This window comes from Sesamum indicum, linkage group LG1 (genome assembly GCF_000512975.1).
Source record: "Sesamum indicum cultivar Zhongzhi No. 13 linkage group LG1, S_indicum_v1.0, whole genome shotgun sequence".
Lineage (NCBI taxonomy): Eukaryota > Viridiplantae > Streptophyta > Magnoliopsida > Lamiales > Pedaliaceae > Sesamum > Sesamum indicum.
The window spans coordinates 15,253,551-15,275,889 of NC_026145.1; the positions used below are offsets into that span (position 1 = coordinate 15,253,551).

General features: G+C 34.6%; 3 protein-coding genes across 4 annotated transcripts in view; 2 read left to right on the plus strand and 1 right to left on the minus strand.

Annotated features, from left to right (window-relative positions):
* LOC105168752 (30S ribosomal protein 2, chloroplastic) lies at nucleotides 4,842-7,686 on the minus strand. Its single transcript, XM_011088899.2, has 4 exons — nucleotides 7,282-7,686; nucleotides 6,458-6,559; nucleotides 6,071-6,370; nucleotides 4,842-5,295 (listed from the first exon to the last, which is right to left on the minus strand). Exons 1-4 carry the CDS (start codon nucleotides 7,588-7,590, stop codon nucleotides 5,257-5,259), a joined length of 750 nt encoding a protein of 249 aa, XP_011087201.1. The 5' UTR covers nucleotides 7,591-7,686; the 3' UTR covers nucleotides 4,842-5,256.
* LOC105168761 (FT-interacting protein 1-like) lies at nucleotides 9,774-13,066 on the plus strand. Of its 2 annotated transcripts, XM_011088911.2 has the most exons (3): nucleotides 9,774-9,949; nucleotides 10,181-10,229; nucleotides 10,547-13,066. In XM_011088911.2, exon 3 carries the CDS (start codon nucleotides 10,570-10,572, stop codon nucleotides 12,982-12,984), a length of 2,415 nt encoding a protein of 804 aa, XP_011087213.1. In that variant the 5' UTR covers nucleotides 9,774-9,949; nucleotides 10,181-10,229; nucleotides 10,547-10,569; the 3' UTR covers nucleotides 12,985-13,066. The 2 variants fall into 2 exon arrangements, with proteins under 2 accessions (XP_011087213.1, XP_020553251.1); XM_020697592.1 differs by lacking the exon at nucleotides 9,774-9,949 and having other exon boundaries at nucleotides 10,134-10,229.
* LOC105168772 (DNA-directed RNA polymerase I subunit 2) overlaps nucleotides 14,358-22,339 on the plus strand; it is a 17,316-nt gene continuing 9,334 nt past the window's right edge. Inside the window, exons 1-16 of the mRNA XM_011088921.2 lie at nucleotides 14,358-14,750; nucleotides 15,273-15,355; nucleotides 15,446-15,565; nucleotides 16,356-16,435; nucleotides 16,546-16,609; nucleotides 16,787-16,857; nucleotides 17,418-17,495; nucleotides 17,567-17,612; nucleotides 18,129-18,309; nucleotides 18,382-18,434; nucleotides 18,670-18,743; nucleotides 18,912-19,029; nucleotides 19,884-19,971; nucleotides 21,140-21,255; nucleotides 21,988-22,115; nucleotides 22,238-22,317. Of these exons, the coding sequence (XP_011087223.1) occupies nucleotides 14,525-14,750; nucleotides 15,273-15,355; nucleotides 15,446-15,565; nucleotides 16,356-16,435; nucleotides 16,546-16,609; nucleotides 16,787-16,857; nucleotides 17,418-17,495; nucleotides 17,567-17,612; nucleotides 18,129-18,309; nucleotides 18,382-18,434; nucleotides 18,670-18,743; nucleotides 18,912-19,029; nucleotides 19,884-19,971; nucleotides 21,140-21,255; nucleotides 21,988-22,115; nucleotides 22,238-22,317 (1,606 nt within the window). The 5' untranslated portion in view covers nucleotides 14,358-14,524. The remainder of the gene's footprint in view (nucleotides 14,751-15,272; nucleotides 15,356-15,445; nucleotides 15,566-16,355; nucleotides 16,436-16,545; nucleotides 16,610-16,786; nucleotides 16,858-17,417; nucleotides 17,496-17,566; nucleotides 17,613-18,128; nucleotides 18,310-18,381; nucleotides 18,435-18,669; nucleotides 18,744-18,911; nucleotides 19,030-19,883; nucleotides 19,972-21,139; nucleotides 21,256-21,987; nucleotides 22,116-22,237; nucleotides 22,318-22,339) is intronic.

Sequence of the window (22,339 nt, forward strand, 5' to 3'; positions counted from 1 at the left end):
GGTATTTGTGACGGCAGACGCGCCGGCGTTCGGCCGGCCGGTGGCAGCGGCGAAGGGGTGGGGGTGGGGTTGTTAGTTTATATAATAATAATAATAATAATGATAATATATTTTTTTTAATTTTAAATTATTTTTTTAAAATCTAACGGTTGAGATTAATTGATTAGATCTAACGATCAGTATTTGATCAAAGAAGATCCAACGGTCATTAAAATAAGAAATAATATATATTAAGTAAGGGTATAACGGTCATTTTCTAAAAAATTAACGCCGTTAGTTGGATTTAACGGAGAGGGGGGGCGATTGAGCTGAATTTTACAAAATACAGGTGGGCTTTTAGCCTATTCTCATAACAAGAGGGTTATTTTTGCAGACTTTTTAAAACACAGGGGGGTTTTATGAATTTTGTCCTCAAAAGATTAAACTAAATAGTTTTTAATTTTTTGTTGAAAATTAGTCGAAACTAGTGCTCAATAGTTATCAACTTTTTGTTGAAAATTAGTCGAAACTAGTGCTCAAGATTGTAAATTCTAATCATTTAAAGGGGTAATTACATTTATATCCTTCACCTGTGGCTTTTTATGCAAATCGCTCTTACGTTTTGGCTAATTATATAAATTATTTCTTATTATTATAAAACAAGAATATTTTATGTATAGATATCAACATTTATGGGAACATATATGTAATTTTTCAAAAATAGAGGTGGTTGTGTAAATTATGTTCACGATTCTAGTAGTTTATAGAAACTATCCAAAAGATGGGATAATTTGTATAAACAGATTATAGGTCAGGTGTGTAAATATAATTATTTTTAGTTTAAATAAAAGTTATAAATATTTTTCACCAAATTTTGCAGTTTTTATTAATGAAATTATAGTAAATTTTTGGTTCGAACACTCCAATTTCAATTAATTTTTTTTATTTTTTAAATACTTTCAATTTTTATTATAATTATTTAAAAAAAAATCCAATCATAGGGCAGGGAGTGTAGCCATCCACACAGTTCTGTGCTGTTTCCATAGAATGGCTGTTTTGACTATAACTCTGCAATAGACTTTTACTTTTCATGATGATGGTGATGGTGATGATGGTGATGATGATGATGATGATGCCTCGTGACTCCAAAATATCCATCATCTAAATTTTAATTATTAAAGACAATAACATAATTAATATACTATAATCTCTATTAATTCAATATTATATAGAATTTTACTTCTCACTAAAAAGGAATTTCTCTTCTTCTTTTTTTTTTTTTTTTGCTGTTATATTAATATTGAACTTTATAATTTTATTAATAACAATTATTTCATAAAAGTGCTCACTGACAAGAATCAACCACAAAAATAAATTGTCACATAAAATGATTAATGATACATAATAATTTATTATTTATGATGACAACTTTATAAATAATTTTTGTTATTAATAATTATATTGTAACGAAAATAAAATTATATCATTTAAAATATCTTTAACGATAATTTTGAAATTTTTAATCGAAATTAGCAGAATGAATTCCTAATTTTGTTCAGCACGGAATGGTTTCAGCCCCCATCAGTTTACATTTTTTAATAAAACCATATAAATATAATTATTCATGAATGAGCTGCTGCTATATATATATCTTTGACTGACTCTCTCGCATGTCACCACAAAGTAGCAATAATAAATAAATAAACAAATATCACAGTTATAACTATGTATTTTGATTTCTCTTTATTTTATTTTTTTTATTTTTTGAAATGAAAAAGATAAACTATTTTAATTTCTTTTTAATAAATTAATATCAAATATCTACCTCGAATAACAACAAACAACTCTAACAATCATATACTAATTCCTAATATTAAAGTAAAACAATAATCCATACATGAACGGAATTTGACCCTTCAAATACAAGATTATAGTTTTCGACATGCATGAAAACTACAAGCGCGAGAGCTGCGAGTTTAAGGGGAAGTAAGAGAGTGGAATCGGAGCACTCGCTGACTTCTCTTTCTTCTTGGGGGACGATGATGCATTAGAATTAGAATTGTGGGCGCTTGAATCAGATACGCGTGCAACGAAACAGCTAAAAAAGCTTGACAAGAAAGGCATTATAAGTAATTGTGTGGAGACAAGTATATATACACGTTTCTACAAGAATTCGTGTTGTTGCTGAAAATATGATGAGGATGAGAAGAATATTGAGAATGAATGAATGAAGATATGTAGGTAGGTAGGTAGGATTTTGTGGAAGTAGTGGGTATTTATATATATAGGATGTTGATGATGAAGCAGCAAATACTTAGAATTGGTTGGTGTTATCTCAGCATGCTTTCCTTCTTTCCATGTTGCTTCTTCTCACACCTATTCTGCTCCTTTGACTACTCAGACCCGGTGTTCTTTTGTCACTTTTATCACTTTCTTGAGATTATGTGTGAATTTTTTTGGGCCACATCTCACTTCTTACCTATTCCTAAGTAAGCATCCCAGTTTTTTTATCCCAAAATTTATTATATTTATTATATATTGTGCATATGATATGTATATATTAAATGAATTCAGATAAATTCTTGTAAAAAAGAATTTGATTTTTAAATTCTTGAATTTTTATTTTTAATATTATATATATATTGATTTATGCCGTTGTAATAAATTTTAAATCAAATCGTCCAAAAACAAAGGAAATTTTAAACTCCTATCTCAAATCCATATTCTTTTATTTAATTATAATTTTAAGTAATTTTCATGGTGCACAGAGAGTTAGGAAAATAGCACATCAAAATGTTAGTTTGGAGCCTCCAAGTTTGACTTCCTAGCCTTCTCTCTTATTAGGTAACAATAATATTTCTCTTTGATATATTTCAAAAAGTTTGATAATGAGATACGTAATTTAATTTGTTTCCTTTCATTATCAATATATTACCAACATAATGAATATATTACCCACATATATATTATCTTCATATTCCACACCAAGGAATTGTTTGGCCTACAGTATCAATCAATAACCAAGAATCGCGAATAGTAGCCTATATAGGTATTAAATTTTCTAGTTCAGTTTATGTGTAATTTTTTTTTTAATTTTACGTAATATATATATATATATATTTCTTTTTAAATTGATAAATGATAAGAAATACAAAATAGAATTTGATTAAAATAGAAAATTCAATCTTAACTTGAAGGGGTGTTACGTTGGGTGCAAGTCTAATGATCGTTTTAAAGCTACGTACCTTAATTTATTAATAACCCTTTTAGTTTATAATTTACATCGTATTTTTATTAAATTCAGAAGTATGTTAGGTTGAGTTGATACAATCAGAATTTATAATATATTAGTTACAAGTTAGAAACTTTATAACACGAATTATAAATTTTGAAAGATATTAACAACTTATAAGAGAGATGGGCTAAAGAAAAAAAGATAGAAAATAGACTAATACACACTTACATACTCGTAGTAGAAATAGACCAATATTTTAAGAAAAGTGAAATTTTTTTCATAAGGTTCTTTTGTTTCATATATATATAAACTACAAATTATCATTACTGATATTTTATAAAGTGCTATAAAAAATTTATATGCTTACATTGGAAAATATTGCATCAAACGTTACATTTTAAGAAATAATTGTAGCTATTTCTAGCTCTTCATGTTACATCAAATGAAGCAAAGAGAAAATTTAACTTAAAAATTGGCGCTTTGCACGACGTAATATAAGTTAACGAACAATGCTCGATGTGCATGTACTGTCTCATTGAACGAATGCCTTTTCGGTGCTAAGATTGGATTGTCCGGTGAGAACTATAAGCGCGAGATCTGTGAATTTATTGGAAAATAAGACATGGGAATTGGTGGACGGGGCGACTTCTCTTTACTCTTGGATTTTTTTGGCGATGAGGCGTTGGAGTTGAAAGCGCTCGTATCTGACACACGTGAAGATGAAGCAATAAAGCAGCTGAAGAACCATGCAGAGAAACCCATTTTTGAGGGCTTTAATTTGGCTTGACCTGAAAAAGTGAGTTGTGAGTTCCTTATTTTCTGCTAAATGTGTGAACATATTGAAGGAGTTGGTGTGTTGAAGTTGCAATTTATAGTGTAGTAAGTGATTGAGGTTTTGTTTTGTCCTATTTGTGACAAACTTGGTGAGCAAGGAAAGGCTTATGTCAATGGTCAAAGAGAGATGGTTCCTTGTTGCTGCTTCCATTTTGGCGCCTTTTGACTTAGTTTGCACATGAAGTCCTCTCATGTTTTTTTCTAATGTGCGAATGGGCACTGATTTTTTTAGAAGTTTGCAAATGAGAAGTCCTTGAGTAAATATTTTCGAAATTCGCAGGAAAACTTTTTAATCCCAACCAAAACTTGTAGTTAAAAATAATTGGTGACAGTATGATTGTACGTGATTTCTGTGTCATGATATTTCTAAGGTACAAAATTGATGGACAAAATAAAATCCTAATTTATTAAGGTGTATAAAGAATTGTTTGCATATAAATATTCAATCGATTGATGGATAAATAGGGAAATGTCCATACCAAACTCCCCATCTTAAAAAAACGACCTTTATTAACCAAATAAGAAAGGATCCAACTTTATATATATTTGTCTATTGATGGCATTACACAAGAATTGCATGTTAAAAGTTTGGAACTCAACATGTCGGGGAATCAGTTTTCATCGTCTTCAGGAGAAAAATGAAACATCTGCTGCAAGTTGGTTATGCATTTTGAAGGAAATCTGTGTCAAAGTCGGGCAGCTCCCTATTACAAGATGCAACAGAGAAAGGGCCAAAAAGTGCCTCGATGATCGATGAATCGTCTAGGGTTAGTAAAATCTAAACACCTGGAGATGTGCCAGATAACATCCAGATATGTAATAGAACTGTCATTACATGTAATGGAGATGATCTCAGCCCATTGACCAATACTTTCCATGAGATATCCAAGATATATTAAGAAACTACGAAGTCGGCTTCATACATTGCTAATTCGAGTTCTTCTACAGGAGGCTACACAGGATATAATGAAGAATCTAAACTTCCCTGGGACAAGTGCCAATATGAAAATCTCTCTTCTCTTGTGCTCTTGGATTTCTTGATAAGCACATGAAGAAGAAACAGCATGTTAACTCCATTATCAATATAGAGCTCACAGCAAGATTAAGCATTCAGTTTCCGCTATAAATATTAACTCATTCGGGGTGTTCTTTAGCAAGACGGCAGTATTCATTGAAATCCAAATGGTGCTCGGTCTCTGCTAACTGTTCTATGCTTTGTTAACGCGAATCTTCTGCCCGTCAAGCACCTGTAAACCATAAGAGTACAAGACACTCTAGAATGTTAGGGCAACTATTGAACAGATTTATAGTGAAAAAAGAAAGCAACAGCAGAATCGCAACTGCCTGAAGGAATTCACCTATTTGCATGATTTCGCAGCATTTATCAGGGAATACCTTACATCAATCTTTTCCAACCTCAAAATTGTACTATGTCTTCTACCTTATCATTTCACACGCTTTTTCTCTATAAAGTACTAGCAATTTCGTAATTGGGTTTGTCAAGATGTACATCTGTTTGATTCTTCTCCTTAGCTTTTCTCTGAATTATTCTTTTCACTTTTGGGTAATGGGGGTGAGGTTGGGGCTGGGGTGTTGCTGCGGTGGGTTTGGCTGTTGCAGTTTTGAGTTTCAGGGGAATGTTGTGGCACGATAACCACAATTCAACAGGAAGATGTCTCTTATCTCTCTTCTTATCCTTCATTATGATTGGTCTAGATAGGTAATACCCTTATACTTCATGGCCCTGTTGGGTGCGTGGCTGTGCTACTTCTATATTGTGGAATAACCTATTTTGATGAATATGAAAGTGTGAGCTGAGCAGTAGCTTTCTGAACCACTTAACATGAAAGTATCTTGTATTTTCAGTTTTCAGCAGCCCCTACCACAGGGGATGTCGCAAAACATGCAATGGATGCTCAGATAGGTTGATGCAAAACTGATCCAACTGTTTTACAAATGTTGTGTGCATTGAGAAGGCAAATGCACAGTCTTCATTTTATGGAAATTGGATGGGGTACCTACCGCATTATTAAGAGATGATATGGCAGCCTCTACGTCCTCTTCTGAAGAGAATGAGACGAAACCATATCCACTGGATTTTGAGGTCCCCGGAACTCGGGATACCTTTGCACTGAGAACTTTCCCCTTCTCTGCGAAAAAGCTTTTAAGTGAGTCTGTGGTTACAGTCTTTGCAAGATTGCCCACATATACTTTGTGCGGACTGTCAATGAACTGAGATTCCTCAGCTTGAAGAAATGCCAAATCCAAAGTAGCCAGTGGTTTTTCTGTTACATTTACTTTGATTTCACGCCCTCCAATTTCCTGTCAATGCAGGATACGCGAACATATTACACATGAATAATTGCCTCTTGAGCTTAAGAGTTTGCAAGAAGTTCATCAATAACTCACTGTGCCATTAAGCTTTTCAACAGCAGCATTTGCATCCTCAACAGTTTTCATTGTCACGAATGCAAACCTTCGGCTCCTTCCAGAGTATTTATCATACATTACCTACCAAGGCAGCAGAGTACATGTTAAGTCAGTCTGCATTATGAAGTAATCATTCCAGCAAAGCATCTGTCAAGCGGATTGTTGGAGATTGTTAAGAAAATGTCTATTTGAATATCTGGAGTTCACACCCTTTAGATTATCAGACGAAGCACAGCATTCTCACTCCTCTATTCAATGAAGCCAAACACGACCCATACTCATGTCACCACATCAAATGATGTCAATTGAAAGCAATCACAAAGATAAAGCACAGCAACACCTACGACCAACGTGGTCAAACTATTTTTGCTCAAACATGTTATATAAATAATGACTAGCTTCTGATGTGGAATCAAACTGCTCCCATTCACCTCGAAATTTGGTATATCCCTTGAATCATTTGACAAGAAGCTTAAATAGAGTGAAAAACGAACAGAGAAAACCCACTATTTGCTTACAGTGAAAATCATAATCCATTTTCACCTGCTGAAGAATTCAAGAATTTCCTTCAATTATATTGTTTCAACTCAGAATCAGAAATATTTCTTATACACCTTCATGACAGGTACCGAATCTGTTCAAAACTGATATTTCCTAGAAAATGCATCTTTCCTATCAATTCTTTCATATATATTTCTCTAACAATGACTATGTAAATAATCCTCCAAATTCACGAAATCATCAGCAGACATACTAAGAAAATATCAACATCAAAGAAATAAACACTGATAAAGAAAAACAACCTCCGCCTTCTCAACAGCACCGTGCTCCTCGACAATTTTCTGGAGCTCATCATTGGTGACCGTCCGCGGAATGTTTCCCACGTACAACCTCCTTGCGGCCACCGAAGAAGGGTCCGCCGTAGCAACTGAAGTGTCCTCGGCAACTGCATTGAATCTTCTGGGATTAGAGTGAGTAAACTTCAAAGGTGCAATTTGCGGTTTGAGAGGGTAAAAATGGAGCTTCGGGAGATGGGTTTTGAAGGGGTTTCTGGGGTTCTGAAGGAAGCTCGGAGAAATTATGGATGACGATGAAGAAGAAAGTATGGCCATCTCTGCTTCCAAGTGTTGAAGGTTTTGGAAGGGGTTGAGCCTCGGAGTAGAGTGGAGATGATAAGAGAGGAGTCCACTGATTTATCTATGAATTTTATCCGTTTCAAATTGTATATATTTCCCTGTGTTAGCTTTCTTTTTTCTTTAATATAAAAAGCAAATATTTTTCATTTCATAAATGACGATTTGTAGCCTCTCTGAAATACACTAAACACGATTTTTTTTTTTATATTCTTCTTCTTTTATTTTTAAAATTAAAAAATATATGATATTAATTTATATATTTTATTTTTATAATATATCTTAAAATATAGAATATTGTTTATTATATACATGCAACATACATATCACAATAATTAATTTTTTATAATAAAATAAGAAAACAGAGGAGGCATCACACTCGCAATGGGAAGATTGCTTGGTATTCAAATGTTTAAAATAAACACTCATTATATGCTTATTAGTGAAAATAAATTAAAAATAGTATTCTTACTTTTTATTATTAAATTATTTAAATTAAATTGATTTAAACTAATATTTATAAGTAATTTTTTACACTTTTGTAGTTTATTGGTAAAACTTTAAATATTTAATTATTTTTTCAAACACTCCAACTTAAATTTTTTTTTCACTTTTAACTTTGTTTTCAAACACTCTCGATTACTACTTTTTATTATATGCTTATTTCTTACATCTCGCTTCATAGATGCTAATGTTATTATTATATCAAATATTTAGATAATTGATAAGTTTATATATATATATATGCTAGCAGTCTATGCACACGCGATGCGCGGACGAATAAAAAAGAATATGATAAAATATTAGTGTAAATAATATTGACACCCTGAAATTATGCCAAAATATACAAACACTCTCTTCTTTTTGCAAAATTACAGCTACAGTTCCCCAAAAGGTTATAGTTATAATTACAACTATACTCCTTATTCAAATGCAAAATTTTCATAAACATCCCCAAAAAATATTACACTAACACACCAACACCCTTAAGGGGTGGAGCTATAATTTTGTAAAAAATAGGGGTGTAAAGTTTGAAATTATAAAACCCCATTAATGTAGAATCACGACATTTATTATTGCCTTAAGCCATTATTGCCTCCCAATGTGCAGATATTAACAACTTACTCGATGACTTTAACTTTTATACTATCTATACTATATTATTAAGGGAGAGCACCTCTTTGATAAGTTTGGTGTCCGTCTATTTTTTCGTCTGCTATTTTTTTTTATTTAATTGTTTCAGCCTTTTTTTTTTCTTTTTCCCCAGCCTCCATTTTTTTTCTCTCTTTCAACTTTCATGTTTTTTCTTCTATCAATTTTCTTTAAATAACTACTCACAATCTTTATTTTTTTAATATTTTTATTTATTTAACTAAAATATATAATTTAAAATTATAATAATTATATTTTAATATTTTTAATTAATTGCACATAAATTTTAGTGTGCTACACACATTAGTAAAACCTTATTCGTCATCTCATATACACGGCCACAAGTAAACTAAAAACCAATCTTTTAGTCATATTGCCAAAATTTTCAACACACTTGTAAGAATATAAGAAGTAATTTCCATACTCATATGAAAACTTCTCACAATGAAAATGAAAATGAAAACCTCCAACGTGGGAAATGGAAAAATGTGATGATCCCTTAATACTAGAAAATTTATTTGGCCGTTTTATAAAAATTAAATGACCTGTTGAAAACTATAATCATCACAATAAGATCATGTTAAATGGACCACATAAATAAAAATTATAATGATCAAATATTTATTAACCTCATAACATTACAATTAAATTATTATAATAATAGACCATAAATTTTTGATTAAATATTAAATTAATTTGGCACATAAACAAAGTGTTGGAAATAATTTGAAAATTAAAAAAAATTACTCCTCCCTGTTTTTCAATTTCTGTTTTCCTCATAATCTTTGTAATGGTGTTCTTCAGCCACTAACATCCCAAGTCCATAGACAGTACGATAACTTACTTTATTTTTCCAAACATATATATACACTCAGAGGCACAGCCACAGCCACTGTATGCAGTGCAGGCTTGATTCCCCATTACCCTGCAAAAAACACAAGCTACACCCTAGTATAGGAAAGGGACTCACTCTCTCACTCTCTTGTTTGCTTTCTTGATTACAAACAAATAGTACCAAATATATGATCTTGATCCATCATTGTAAATGTATGTGTATGGGGTTTGTATGTAAACCTCTGTTCTTGTGTTTCGTGTATCCATCTCTCTCGGTGTCTCTCTTTTTTCTGAAACACACAGAGAAACACGCGCTATGTGATCGTCAAGTTTCTGCCCTCCATTCTTATCTGTATGGACTCTGCAATCCTGCATTTTTCACTACTTTTCAAACCCTTTTCTTGTTTGGTTCATTTTCTATCCTTTGCTCATAAACACACACACACGTACACACAGAGTACGACATGTGCTTTGTGGATGTGTTAAATACTGCAAGCGCAAATGGTTCACGAGGCATTTTTAGCGTCTGGGTTTCTGTTTGTGGTTGCATCTAACTTCTTCTTTTGGCGTTGTTTGGTTGCAGATGCAGGGTGCTTAAGATCAAGAATCTGTGGTTAAGGCAATCCTCCAACGTTAGTCTCCCGACGCATGTTTTGATTGTGATTTTCTGAGGTTTAATATCTAGATGTTGCAAGATTTTTGAAAGAGAACAATGAATGCTCACGGTTGCTCTGCTGGCATGCTATTATCCCCGTTACCAAAATTTTAGGAAGGCAAAAATAATTCTGTAACGGCTCTATTTAACCTCTTGGTATCCCATCCCATTTTTTTAGGCGCTCTTGAGAATTTTTGAAAACAGATAACATTTTTCAAGAATCTTGATTTGAGACATATTTTGCCTTTGGAATACAAATTTGTGGGGTGTTCATTCTTTTGAAACTTTTTGCAGGTCGTTTCAACTGTGTAGATAGAATGGCAAACCAAAACAGGAATCAGAAGCAAAACAGAAACCAGAACCAAAATAGGAATCAGAATCAGAATCTGAATCAGAACCAGAACCAGAATCCAAATCCTCAAACAAATGCAGCAGTTGATGAAGATTTCAACCTGAGGGAGACTAGGCCGAGCCTCGGTGGAGGGAGGGTATCCGGGTATGATCATGTCGGGACGGCCTTCGATTTGGTGGAGCAGATGGATTATTTGTATATGAGAGTGGTTAAGGCGAAGGAGCTGCCTGGCAGCCCTGACCCTTTTGTGGAACTGAAGCTTGGAGGGTCTAAGTCTGCCACTAGGCATCTTGAGAAAACATCCGCTCCGGCATGGAATCAAGTGTTTTCGATCTTGAAAGATCACATTCAGGCACCGCATATTGAGATTTCAGTGAAGGATAAGGGCAGAAGTGGTGATGATTTAATTGGAATTGTTGTTTTTGATGCCATTGATGTTCCAAGAAGGGTGCCGCCGGATAGCCCTTTGGCGCCTGAATGGTATCGGTTGGAGAACCGGAGAGGGGAACGGGTAACTGGCGAGTTGATGATTGCTATTTGGATGGGAACGCAAGCTGATGAGGCGTTTCCAGAAGCGTGGCATTTGGATGTCACCACCGTTACCGGTGATGGTGTTGCTAGCATTAGGTCTAAAGTTTACTTGTCGCCTAGGCTTTGGTATCTAAGAGTTAATGTGATTGAGGCTCAAGAGTTGCAGCTTTGTGATAGGAATCGCCAGCAGCCGGAGATTTTTGTTAGGGTTGCACATGGGAACATGATCTTGAGGACCAAGATTTCTGAAAGCAGGAATACTAATCCATTATGGAATGAGGATTTGATGTTTGCTGTTGCGGAGCCTTTTGAGGAACAGTTGGTTTTGTGTGTGGAGGATAAAGTAGGGCCTAACAAGGATGAAGTTCTTGGCAAGTGCATGATCCCTTTACAGGGTGTGGAGAAAAGGATGGATTTTAAGCCTCCAGTTAGCAGGTGGTATAATCTAGAGAAGCATACAGGTTCGGAGAATGGGCAGAGGAACGGCAATAGACTGAATAGCAGGGTTCACTTGAGGATCAGTTTGGATGGTGGTTATCATGTTCTTGATGAGTTGACCCATTACAGTAGCGATCTAAGGCCAACGGCTAGGCAGCTTTGGAAGCCAGCAATTGGGGTGCTAGAATTAGGCATTTTGAATGCTCAAAATCTCACACCAATGAAAATGAAGGATGGCAGGGGGTTCACAGATGCTTACTGTGTGGCCAAGTATGGCCAGAAATGGATCAGGACAAGAACAATTCTCAACAGTTTCAATCCAAAGTGGAATGAACAATACACGTGGGAAGTGTTTGATCCATGCACAGTAATCACTATAGGTGTGTTTGACAATTGTCAGTTGCAAGGAGACAATAGAGGTGGCAAGGATTCAAGAATTGGGAAGGTAAGGATTCGCCTGTCCACTCTTGAGACTGGTCGCGTATACACACATTTTTACCCTCTCATAGTGCTGTCACCTTCTGGTGTGAAGAAAATGGGTGAAATTCAGTTGGCTGTGAGGTTTTCTTGTGCATCTTTGTCCAACATGCTGCTGATGTATTCCCAGCCACTGTTGCCAAATCTTCATTACAGTCACCCCCTGAGTTGTCACCAGATTGAGATTCTCAGACATCAGGCCACTCAGATCGTCTCCACGAGGCTGAGCCGTTCAGAGCCGCCACTGAGAAAAGAAGTCGTGGAATACATGCTCGACGTGGGATCAAACCTGTGGAGTGTAAGAAGAAGCAAAGCCAATCATTACAGAATTGCCCGTATCCTATCTGCCATAGTCAAATTTATCAAATGGTTCAACCAGATATGCACTTGGAACAGTCCTTTCATCACAGTCCTGGTTCACATTTTGTTCCTGGCATTCGTCTGCTTCCCTTGGATGATCTTGAGCACTATATTTCTGTACCTTTTCTTGATCGGAACATGGAACTATCGTGGCCGGCCTAGACATCCTCCACACATGGATGTCAAACTGTCTCAAGCTGATACAGCCCTTAACGACGAACTGGACGAGGAATTCGACACGTTCCCAACGTCTCAGAAGCAAATTGACATCCTGAAAATGAGATATGATAGGCTAAGAGCTATTGCTTCCCGGGTGCAAACAGTTCTTGGGGACATGGCCACTCAAGGAGAGAGGTTCTACAATCTACTCAGCTGGAGAGATCCAAGAGCCACCGCCCTGTTTCTCATCTTGTGCTTGATTGCTTCTGTGCTGCTATATATAACTCCTCCCAAAGTTGTGGTTACCGTCATAGGATTTTACACCATGAGGTATCCCAGGTTCCGGGACCAACGGCCCTCGTATCCTATGAACTTCTTGAGGAGGTTGCCTGCAAGAACTGACAGCTTGTTGTGAGCACTCTTCTTGGTTTTTAAACCTCTGCCTGAAATCAGTAGTTTTTGTTTCTACACATACTTTGCTGCGGTATGTGCAAGACTTCTAGAGATAGATTCTGAATGTGGTCTGTTACTCATTTATCTGCTACTTCTGCTTTTGCTAATTTTGTTCTGTAATTGCATATGCAATTGGCTGTTTGTTATTGAGACTTTTTTCAATTACTTGATGATGTTGGATGAATGTCTCATGATTTTCACAAGTAATTGCAGAGTATTCTGTCATGTTCATTTTGAATGCATAGTCGTCAAGTTGATTCAGCAAAATCAATTGAGATTTCGATGAACCAAAAATTTGGTACGCTATACCAAAATACAAACATATTTATCTAAAGGGTAAATTGGGTAAGTTTTTTTTGTTTAAATTTAACATAATTATAAATATTTTCTTATTATTTGAGAATTTATGAATACTCGTTGATTTTACAGTCCGTCAACAATTAATTCAATTTGTTAGTTTTCATCTAAATTTTATGGTGAACTGACCAAAATGCCATTGTGAACTATAAATTACAATCTTACTTATTTTTAAAGATTTTTAATAGACTAAATGAACAATTTTTTTTCCAAAAAAAATATTGAAAAAGTAAAGTTAATAATTTTAGGACTCCATAAAAAAAAACAGAAATAATAAAATTGACAATTCTCGTCATACATAATTTTTTTCTTAAGAAACCAAACAAGATTCAAATATTCAATATTATTTTTTTCTAATTGGCCATAAAAAAAATTGCAAAATACTTAAAATTTGTTAGCTTTACTATAAAATGCGATTTGGTATTTACCTACAGTTTTAAATTTAATTACACAGTTCAAATATCTGTAAAATTTTATTCGAGATAGTTTTTTGGGTAAATGTAAGTGTAAGATTTTATTCGAGATAGTTACGAAACACTCTTTTTAATACATATCTCGTGTTTTTAAGAAAAAATAAAAAAGCAAATATGGAAAACTAAAATGATTTAGTTAAATATAAGCCTTTATCTTTTTATTTTATAAACTTAAGACTAACGATTGAGATTAATAATTAAATTTGATGGTTCTTATAAAAATAAAAAAAATCAACGATTATTAAAATAATGAATAATATATAATAAGTGAGAATACGATGATTTAATAAAAAAATTAATATTTTTATTTACATTTGGTGGAGAATGAAGAGGGGTATATGAGCTGTATTTTAAAAAAAGAGAAGTTTTTAAAGTTATTTTTAAAATACAAAAGGTATTTAACTGATAAAAGAATAATCTTAAAACTAAAACTAAAACTATTTTAGGACAGCCGTTTATTGCCAAATTTAAAGGAAAAAGAAAAATAAAAGTTAAACGGTCAGGGAGTAGAAATCTCGGTCTTCTATTCCTCTCTTAAACCCTAAACCCAAACCCTTAGCCAACCTCTGTTCTCCCCTCCTGAAAATTTCTGTCAAAAGGTTCTCCCTTTTTCCTCACGCACATACGCACACGTACTTATATCTCTCTCTGTGCGTGAAATTGTATCTCCCAATGGTCGGCAATAGCAATAGAAACGATGAAACGAAGGCGGAGGAGGTAGGGAGGAAGACGTGGCGGCCGCACTTGGCGGAGGAGAAGGACTACGAAGCATTACGAGAGCTTTTCAAGCATCATATCGATTCGTTTGACCATATGGTGGAGCATGGGATCGAGAGGATGTTGCTGAGCATCAAGCCGGTTGAAGTTTTTGACTCTTTCTCCAACCTGAAGCTTAGAAATATCCTTTTATTTTGATTAATTTGGTTGAAGAACTAATTTTTCCTGAAAGCATACTTTTTTGGGGTACTCTATTCTGGTTCCTTTTTGGAGATATTCTGAATTGTTAATCTGGCGAATCTTTCTTGTTGCAGTGGTCTGGAAAGTGAAGTATAGGTCATCTTGTTTATGCTTATAATTGATTGGTTTAAATTGTTTGCAAATTTGCGTCTCTTTAATTGGTCCACAAGCATGTTAAGTATTAATCGCTGCATAGAAATGAAAATGAATGATGAGTGGAGTTCTTTGTTTTTCTTTAAGAATTTCTCTGCTGTCGAAATTAAATGAAAGAGATTGATTATCTGTGGAGATTTTGAAATTTTTTTAATCTAAGAGTTATGACTGAGGGGCGTCAGAACATTTGAAGTGAGTAGTAAGTCTATACAAGATTTACAGTTAAATACTTGAGGTGCAGGATCTTCTTTTCTTGGTTGGTACTTCTAATTTGGTCTAATTGAAGTTTTATTCTTAACCAATGACATACTTTGGTTTGAGAATCCTGAGATATATCCTCCTCAGAAAGAGAGGTTTTCTAGAACCATGGCCGATGCTTTATATCCTTTTGAGGTACACTTTTTTGGCATTAAATCACAGTTATAACTATCCATTCCCAACCACTGCAAAAGTTCAATGGAGCATTACTGTGTTTCTGAACAGTGTAGGCAAGCAAAACTTACATATGCAGGGAGGTTCATGATTGATGTTAAATTCCAGTATGATGATGGAGTCAGTGTACGAGAAAAAATTAATTTTGGGCAGTTCCCTGTCATGTTGAAGGTAAGTGATTTAATACTTGATCCACTAGTTTTGTCGTTGCTCAGTCTTTCCCTCTTATAAAACATTGGATTATGATTTTTTCAGTCAAATGAAGGCTGTTTCCCTAGAAAATAATTTGACATTCCAATCTATGTCAGTGCAACCTAAGCTCTTGGAATCTGAATGAGTTTCCATACAATTGCAAACTGTTGGTTATATTCTCCATCTAAAAGGAAGTCTGCTCTAAGGCTGGCTGTTAAAACCACAATTTTGGAAAATCATTAGGGGAAAGCTTTGTCTGGGGAAAGCAAGTTTCGCAAAAAGTTTGAAGTATTTTGACCAAGGAGTAATGGTGTACTTAGATGATCATGAATGCCATTTTAACAAATTCGAGTTCCTTGATTATTCTTTATAAAGAATGGAAAGTAATTGCCATTTTCTCATGAGAAAATTTAAATATTGAACTTACAATCAAAATATTTTCTTTTATGAATTATCTGTATTTAAATATCATAAGATGTTGATGTTTGCATGTTCAAAATCTATGCCTCAGTTGTAAGTTGAGAGCTTGTTACTTTATCTGATGTTGGGAAAATAGGGTCGGAGCTTCTTTCCGTATCTTGTATAGGCAAGGGTAATGAGCAAGGGAATGAAAAAATGAATCAGAGAGTGCATTACTACTTTAATGTCTAAGTTTGGGGAACATGACATGCATATGGTGTCTGATCCCTATCCATGTTGACTTTCGTTTGATTTGTATATGTTGTTCTTGGTTTACCTCAATTACACATTTTGCTTCTTTTGAGCGTAGTCAAAACTCTGTCATCTTAGAGCTGCAAATGATCCCAAAAAATTGGTTCGACACAAAGAAGAGCCTTCGGAAATGGGAGGGTGAGTATGCTAATTGCTCTCTCTCTCTCTCTCTCTCTTCTACATGGATTTGTGAATGTAATTCAACATTTACTTTATCTTTATTCTTGATTATATTTACATTTTCGTAGATACTTTATCATGAATGGGCTTGAGAGAGTTATTCGGCTTCTTATATTGCCAAAGAGGAATTATGTAAGTACATTCTTTTGCATTGATGAATATCTTAACTTGTGGCTCCCCTCATTAGGAAATAATTGAGATTTTAAATTAACCATATTCTTGCATGCCCATAGTGCCCATACCTACAGTGATTGAAGTAAAAATTTGCTTTTTTCTTATTTATTCACTTGCTTGTGTTTTCTTGTCTAGCCGATGAGCATGGTGCGGAACTCATTTCGTGAACGACGTGAAGGTTATTCTGATAAAGCTGTCGTCATAAGGTCCTATTCCTTTGCACATCAGCATCTCTCTCTATGAAGTTGTACTTACTTCAAGGAAAAAATCAATATCATATGGATTATATGAATGAGGGACTTGCATTATTGTTTGCAATCTTTGATGCTCTGATACATATCTGGACCATCATTCTTTGTGAAACTCAATCTGTTCAGGAATTCTTGGAAGATAATAATGTTCCTTCCTGTGGCTACTTTTGAGTCAAGATGCTGGGTTTGTTTAGGTTGAAACATCAGTATATGGTTGCATCACAAGCTTTCATCATACTCGATGAAATAACAGAAATAGTCATCCAGCTACTTGTTCTATCTGGATGTGCTGAAACTGAACTAATAGCTCCTACCCTCCTACTGTTCTTATTTGTTTTGCTGCACGTTCACATATGAGCAAAGGCATTTTAATATAGGTATCTTAGAAGCTCCTTGAACTTGGCTTGGAACTATGCCTCTTGAAGCTCCTAGTCTTCCTTCTATTCATAATTAGCAAAATTATTACTTGTTTCAATTTGCCTGCAATAATAATCCTTTTGGTCTTGAACATTCAGATGTGTCAGGGAAGATCAGTCTGCTGTGACAGTTAAACTATACTACCTTAACAACGGGAGTGCAAGGCTTGGATTCTGGTGAGGAATTTGATACTTTGTGGACTTTGCTTCTGTGAAGTCATTGAAAACTCACTTCATTCGTCGTCCAGGATACAAGGGAGGGAATATTTGCTTCCTGTTGGAATCATAATGAAGGTACCATTATCTTTTCTCTTATCCTTTGAGGGTTTCATTACTGTTCAATGCTCTTCAGTGTTTCTCTGATATGGTTATATTCGTCTCCTACAAGTGCAAGTTGGCAACATGTTTGGCAAATTTTCTATTTTCCTGATGGAAGCCATAGCTTTCTCCTGTTAAATTTTGATAACTGAGAGATAGGTGATGATATCAAAAGTACTTCATGAATGAATGGATTCTTGAGTTATTTCTAATGAAGCTTTGAAAGAGTTATTTTACGGACTAGGATTGTGGAGGATGGGAAAAAGGGATATTAGATGAGTCTAGCAGCGAGAGAAGTGGATAAATAAAAATAATCCGAAATGGAAAACAATTTACAGTTAGTCCAAAGCTGAAGTGATAGTAAATTCTTAACCTTGAATGGGTGAGGTTGATGATTAAATTTCTAATTAAGAGAGGCTTTTGACAAGTACATCTTTTGAGGCAAAATACACTCAAGACTGCTTCTATCTTTCTGCATTCTTCCCTCTGTAGGCTCTGATTGATACAACTGATCATGAAATCTATGTGAGTTTAACATGCTGCTACAACGAGAAGTATGACCGGGTAAAAGGATCAGTTGGCACGCAGCTTGTTGGTGAAAGAGCTAAAATTATTTTGGATGAACTTCAGAACATGTCTCTTTATACCCGTGCTCAGTGTCTGCAGCATATTGGTACTTGGTCCTTACTATACTTTCTTCTGGTTTACATGTCCTCATGACATTTACTGAATCATTTCAATTCAGGGGAGCATTTCCAACCTCTTATGGCGGGACTGGAAAAAGAAAGCTATTCTGTTGTAAGTTCATGTCTTTAATGCAAATTGTACTAATGTGGTAATATGTTTAACACAGCTCTGAATCTTTGCTATCCCCTGTGGACTATTGATTTCACTTGAAAGATAGTTGTCACAAGTCACAGGCTCACAGCATAATCCTGTATTTGCTTTGTGAAAGGATTTGAATGGCGATACTTTTATTTTCAGTCTTGTGTATGAGATTCTCAATCTTCTCGTATCTTTCTACTTCCTGTAGGTCGCTGATGCTGTGTTAAGAGATTACATATTTGTCCATCTGGATGACAATATTGACAAGTTCAACCTACTCATGTTAGTGTTTTTTTATTGTTTTTATTTATTTATTTATTTATTTTTTCATTTTTTCTACTTTAAATTTGTTCTCCTTAATTAGCTGGTGTTTTGCATTTCTCTGATTTCTATAAGTTTGACTTAAGTATGTCGTTAGTCTACTACTGATTGATTCAAATGTCAATTTAGCTTCATGTTGCAGAAGCTGTTTTCTCTCGTAGACCAGACTTCTGTACCAGACAACCCCGATTCTTTACAAAACCAAGAAGTTTTATTGCCTGGACACTTAATAACTATTTATCTCAAGGTATATTCTTTTGTATTTTGTCCATGAAGATTTTGTTTATGGATAAATCCAATTTCTATCTTATACTCGATGCGCATGCCCAGCTGGATTTTTTGTTGGTTATATTAATCTGATTTGTATTGTTTGTCTATTGTACTGTGGCTTGCTATACAGAACCATGTTTACATTACAGGCCCAACTTTGCCAAAAGCCAGTCTTATTTGCAAAAGATTGTTATGAGCTAAACCAATTTAACTATCATGGTTGAAAATATCTGTGATGCTACTCCTGGTTCTCAGTGACAAACTCTTCGCAGAGCTATTTTTTATCCCCAACTTGTGAATGTATCAGTTTTTCATTGCAAGAATCACCAACTTGTAGCAGGACTAGTTATTGCTCCCTAGACACACAGTCAGAGATATTTAATTAATCAAGTTAAACTGCAAAATAGTGTGCTTGGTCTGATGAAAGTTAGAGAAAGAGTTTGTGCTTCATGTAGCTTTAGGCAAATTGATTTGGTGAGGAAGTTAACAAACTGCAAAGCTCATTGTCAATGGACATGAGGTAGTTACTTGAAAATTTCAATTCTGCAGCTGCAGATTCCTATGAAACTCTCTCTCACGAAATATTGCTTTAATCTTGTGATCTTCCTGATCACACATAAAGCAGAAGATGGGAGGGATTGTATGGGATTTATATACACTCTAAACAGAGGGTTGCTTTGTGTTATATGTTGTTACTGGCTTAATGTGGATTGTTGTTACAAATCTCTTGCAAGTATGAGTAACTAATCAGTCAGTTGATTTTCTAGCCTTTTCCCTGGGATAATGATTTATTTTGGGTTATATAAGAGCTTTCTATTCGGCACACTGCAGGAAAAATTACAAGACTGGTTGCTGAAGGCAAAACGGACTCTTCAAGATGAAGTTGACAATAGAACGAAGAAATTTGAGTTGAGCAGCTGTATGCCCTGATATCAATTTTATTTAGATTTCTTTATGTTTCTTTCATTTTGCTGTGAGGTAGTGATCCAGTGGTTGTTTTTGCGTTTTAGCTTATAATTGATTTAATCTCTTTCTGACGTGCTTTCCGAAGACTTATTAGTTGTGCCTGCTTGTTGGAGGTGAAATTCTTTTCCTGAAAGTATAATGGTTTCGTGATTATCTAACTCACTACTTTTGTCCATCTCGAACTCTCAACTCTCTTCCATTAAGTTTTTGTTTCTCCATAACCACTTTTGTTTGTTGGTTCGGTTGGATATGGTGGCAGTTTGAGATGTCATTTTGCATCTTATGCTTGCTTGACTAGATAATCTTATATTTGTGCCTCATGAGTAGCTTGCTTTGTTAGTGTTGGATCTTTCTCTTTCATGACTAATCACGAGAACTCAGATTGCAAGCAGCTTTAATATGTGTGCTCTAGAACAAGTTTCGACCCCATAACAAGGCATGGAAACTACTTTTCTATGTTTAGATTCACTACGATAAATAAATTAATTCAATCAGATACAAATTATTTTGAATTAGCATAGTAACAAATTTCATATTTAAAAGAGTTATCAAATAGCTAAAGATCATAATTTTCAGCTCTATGTATTTACCTTTAGAGGGAAAATTGTCTTGTTATACTTTATTTTCTTAAATTTACATGAAAAAATCCATTAGAAGCTCAATTAATTGAGTTTTAGTGCTATTTATTCTTTATTGTGCTCTTGCTATTTGAATATATATATATATATATGTATATATATTAGTCACTATGACATTAAATTTGAAGGCATGACTATTTCTTGCTCATTGACTGGTTTTTGGATTTACTAACAAGGTCAGCCTACCGCCAGTTTATTATGCAACCTAAAGAGAAGTTTTTGCTCCACAGTAATTATGCTAGAAATGGAAATTGAGGCTATATAGTGCAAATTAATTTGATATTCTTTTGGATGATTTTATGCTTTAGGGTTTGATGCAACCACAGACAGAATTTTATGGATTGGATTCAACTCGTAATCACTGAACTGTTCTTGTTGGTCTCTTATGTGCAAAGTTCTGGGAAACTGTCTTGTATAAAGTTTTACATCTAGACTCCTTGACATTTTCATTGCTTTGATCTGGTTAACTGTTGTGAACTACAGTGGCAGATGTCAAGAAAGTCATTGAGAAAAATACTCCACGGCAAATTGGTGCAGCTATCGAGAATTTACTGAAGACAGGAAGATTAGTTACACAATCAGGTTTAGATTTGCAGCAGGTACAGGAGTAGTTACATACTCCCTCATTTTGCAGACAGTTGCAGAGTCAATTACTGTGATTTTAGCAACTAAATGAAAGCTGTTTTTTTTACTTAATGATTAGTATCTGTCTTGGTTTTTTTGAACAAAAAATACCAGTGCAAAAATGTTATCGAGATGTCTAAGTTGTAAAAAGGTTAGCATTGTGAGATTGCATTTATACTAGTACATCATGAGAAAAACTGCAAATTTAGTGTACTAAATGCTAGAATATTCCCTGAAATTGTGGTCATATTGGATATTTTAACATCAGGAAGAAACTCTCCGACCTCAAATGGAACTCTGAGATAATTCATATCATTTGTCCTCTTTTCAAATTCTTATCATTAGACGCAACGTTTGATTGATTTTTGGTCTATAATGGGCCTCTTGTATGTCAATCATGTTTTTGGGTCCTTTTTAGGTTATATATACCATTTCTCTAAGGTCAAATCTAATCTTGGTTGTATATTGCTTTGAGCTATGGCTGTTGTTTGTGAGTCTTTCTATGTCACATCCTGCGCTTCTTTTGCTTGGGATAATTGTCATCCTTCAATCATCAGTTGTTTCTTTGGGCAATTATGTTAAACTAGCCTTTCGTTTTGTGTTGAGGCATTCAGTTGTGCTTATGCAGTCTCTTTGGAAGAACATGGTAGAAAACCACTTGTATGTTCTCATTTTCTGTTTGTTTTGGTGGTATTCATGGTTTCTAGAGAGCTGGGATGACAGTTCAGGCCGAGAGACTAAATTTTCTGCGTTTCCTTTCACACTTTCGTGCTGTACATCGAGGTGCTTCATTTGCTGGGCTTCGCACTACCAGTGTGCGAAAGTTGTTGCCTGAGTATGTCCTAATGCCATATAACTAAAGTATTCCAGGCATTTGATTAAGTTTTATTCTTCTCTTCCTTCTACTCCTTGTTCTATCAAACTTCCCATTTCCCACTTATACATGTACTTCTGCAGATCGTGGGGGTTCCTCTGTCCTGTCCACACACCCGATGGGGAGCCATGTGGGCTGCTGAACAATATGACTTCTTCTTGTCGTAAGGTCTTGTCTTGAATTTT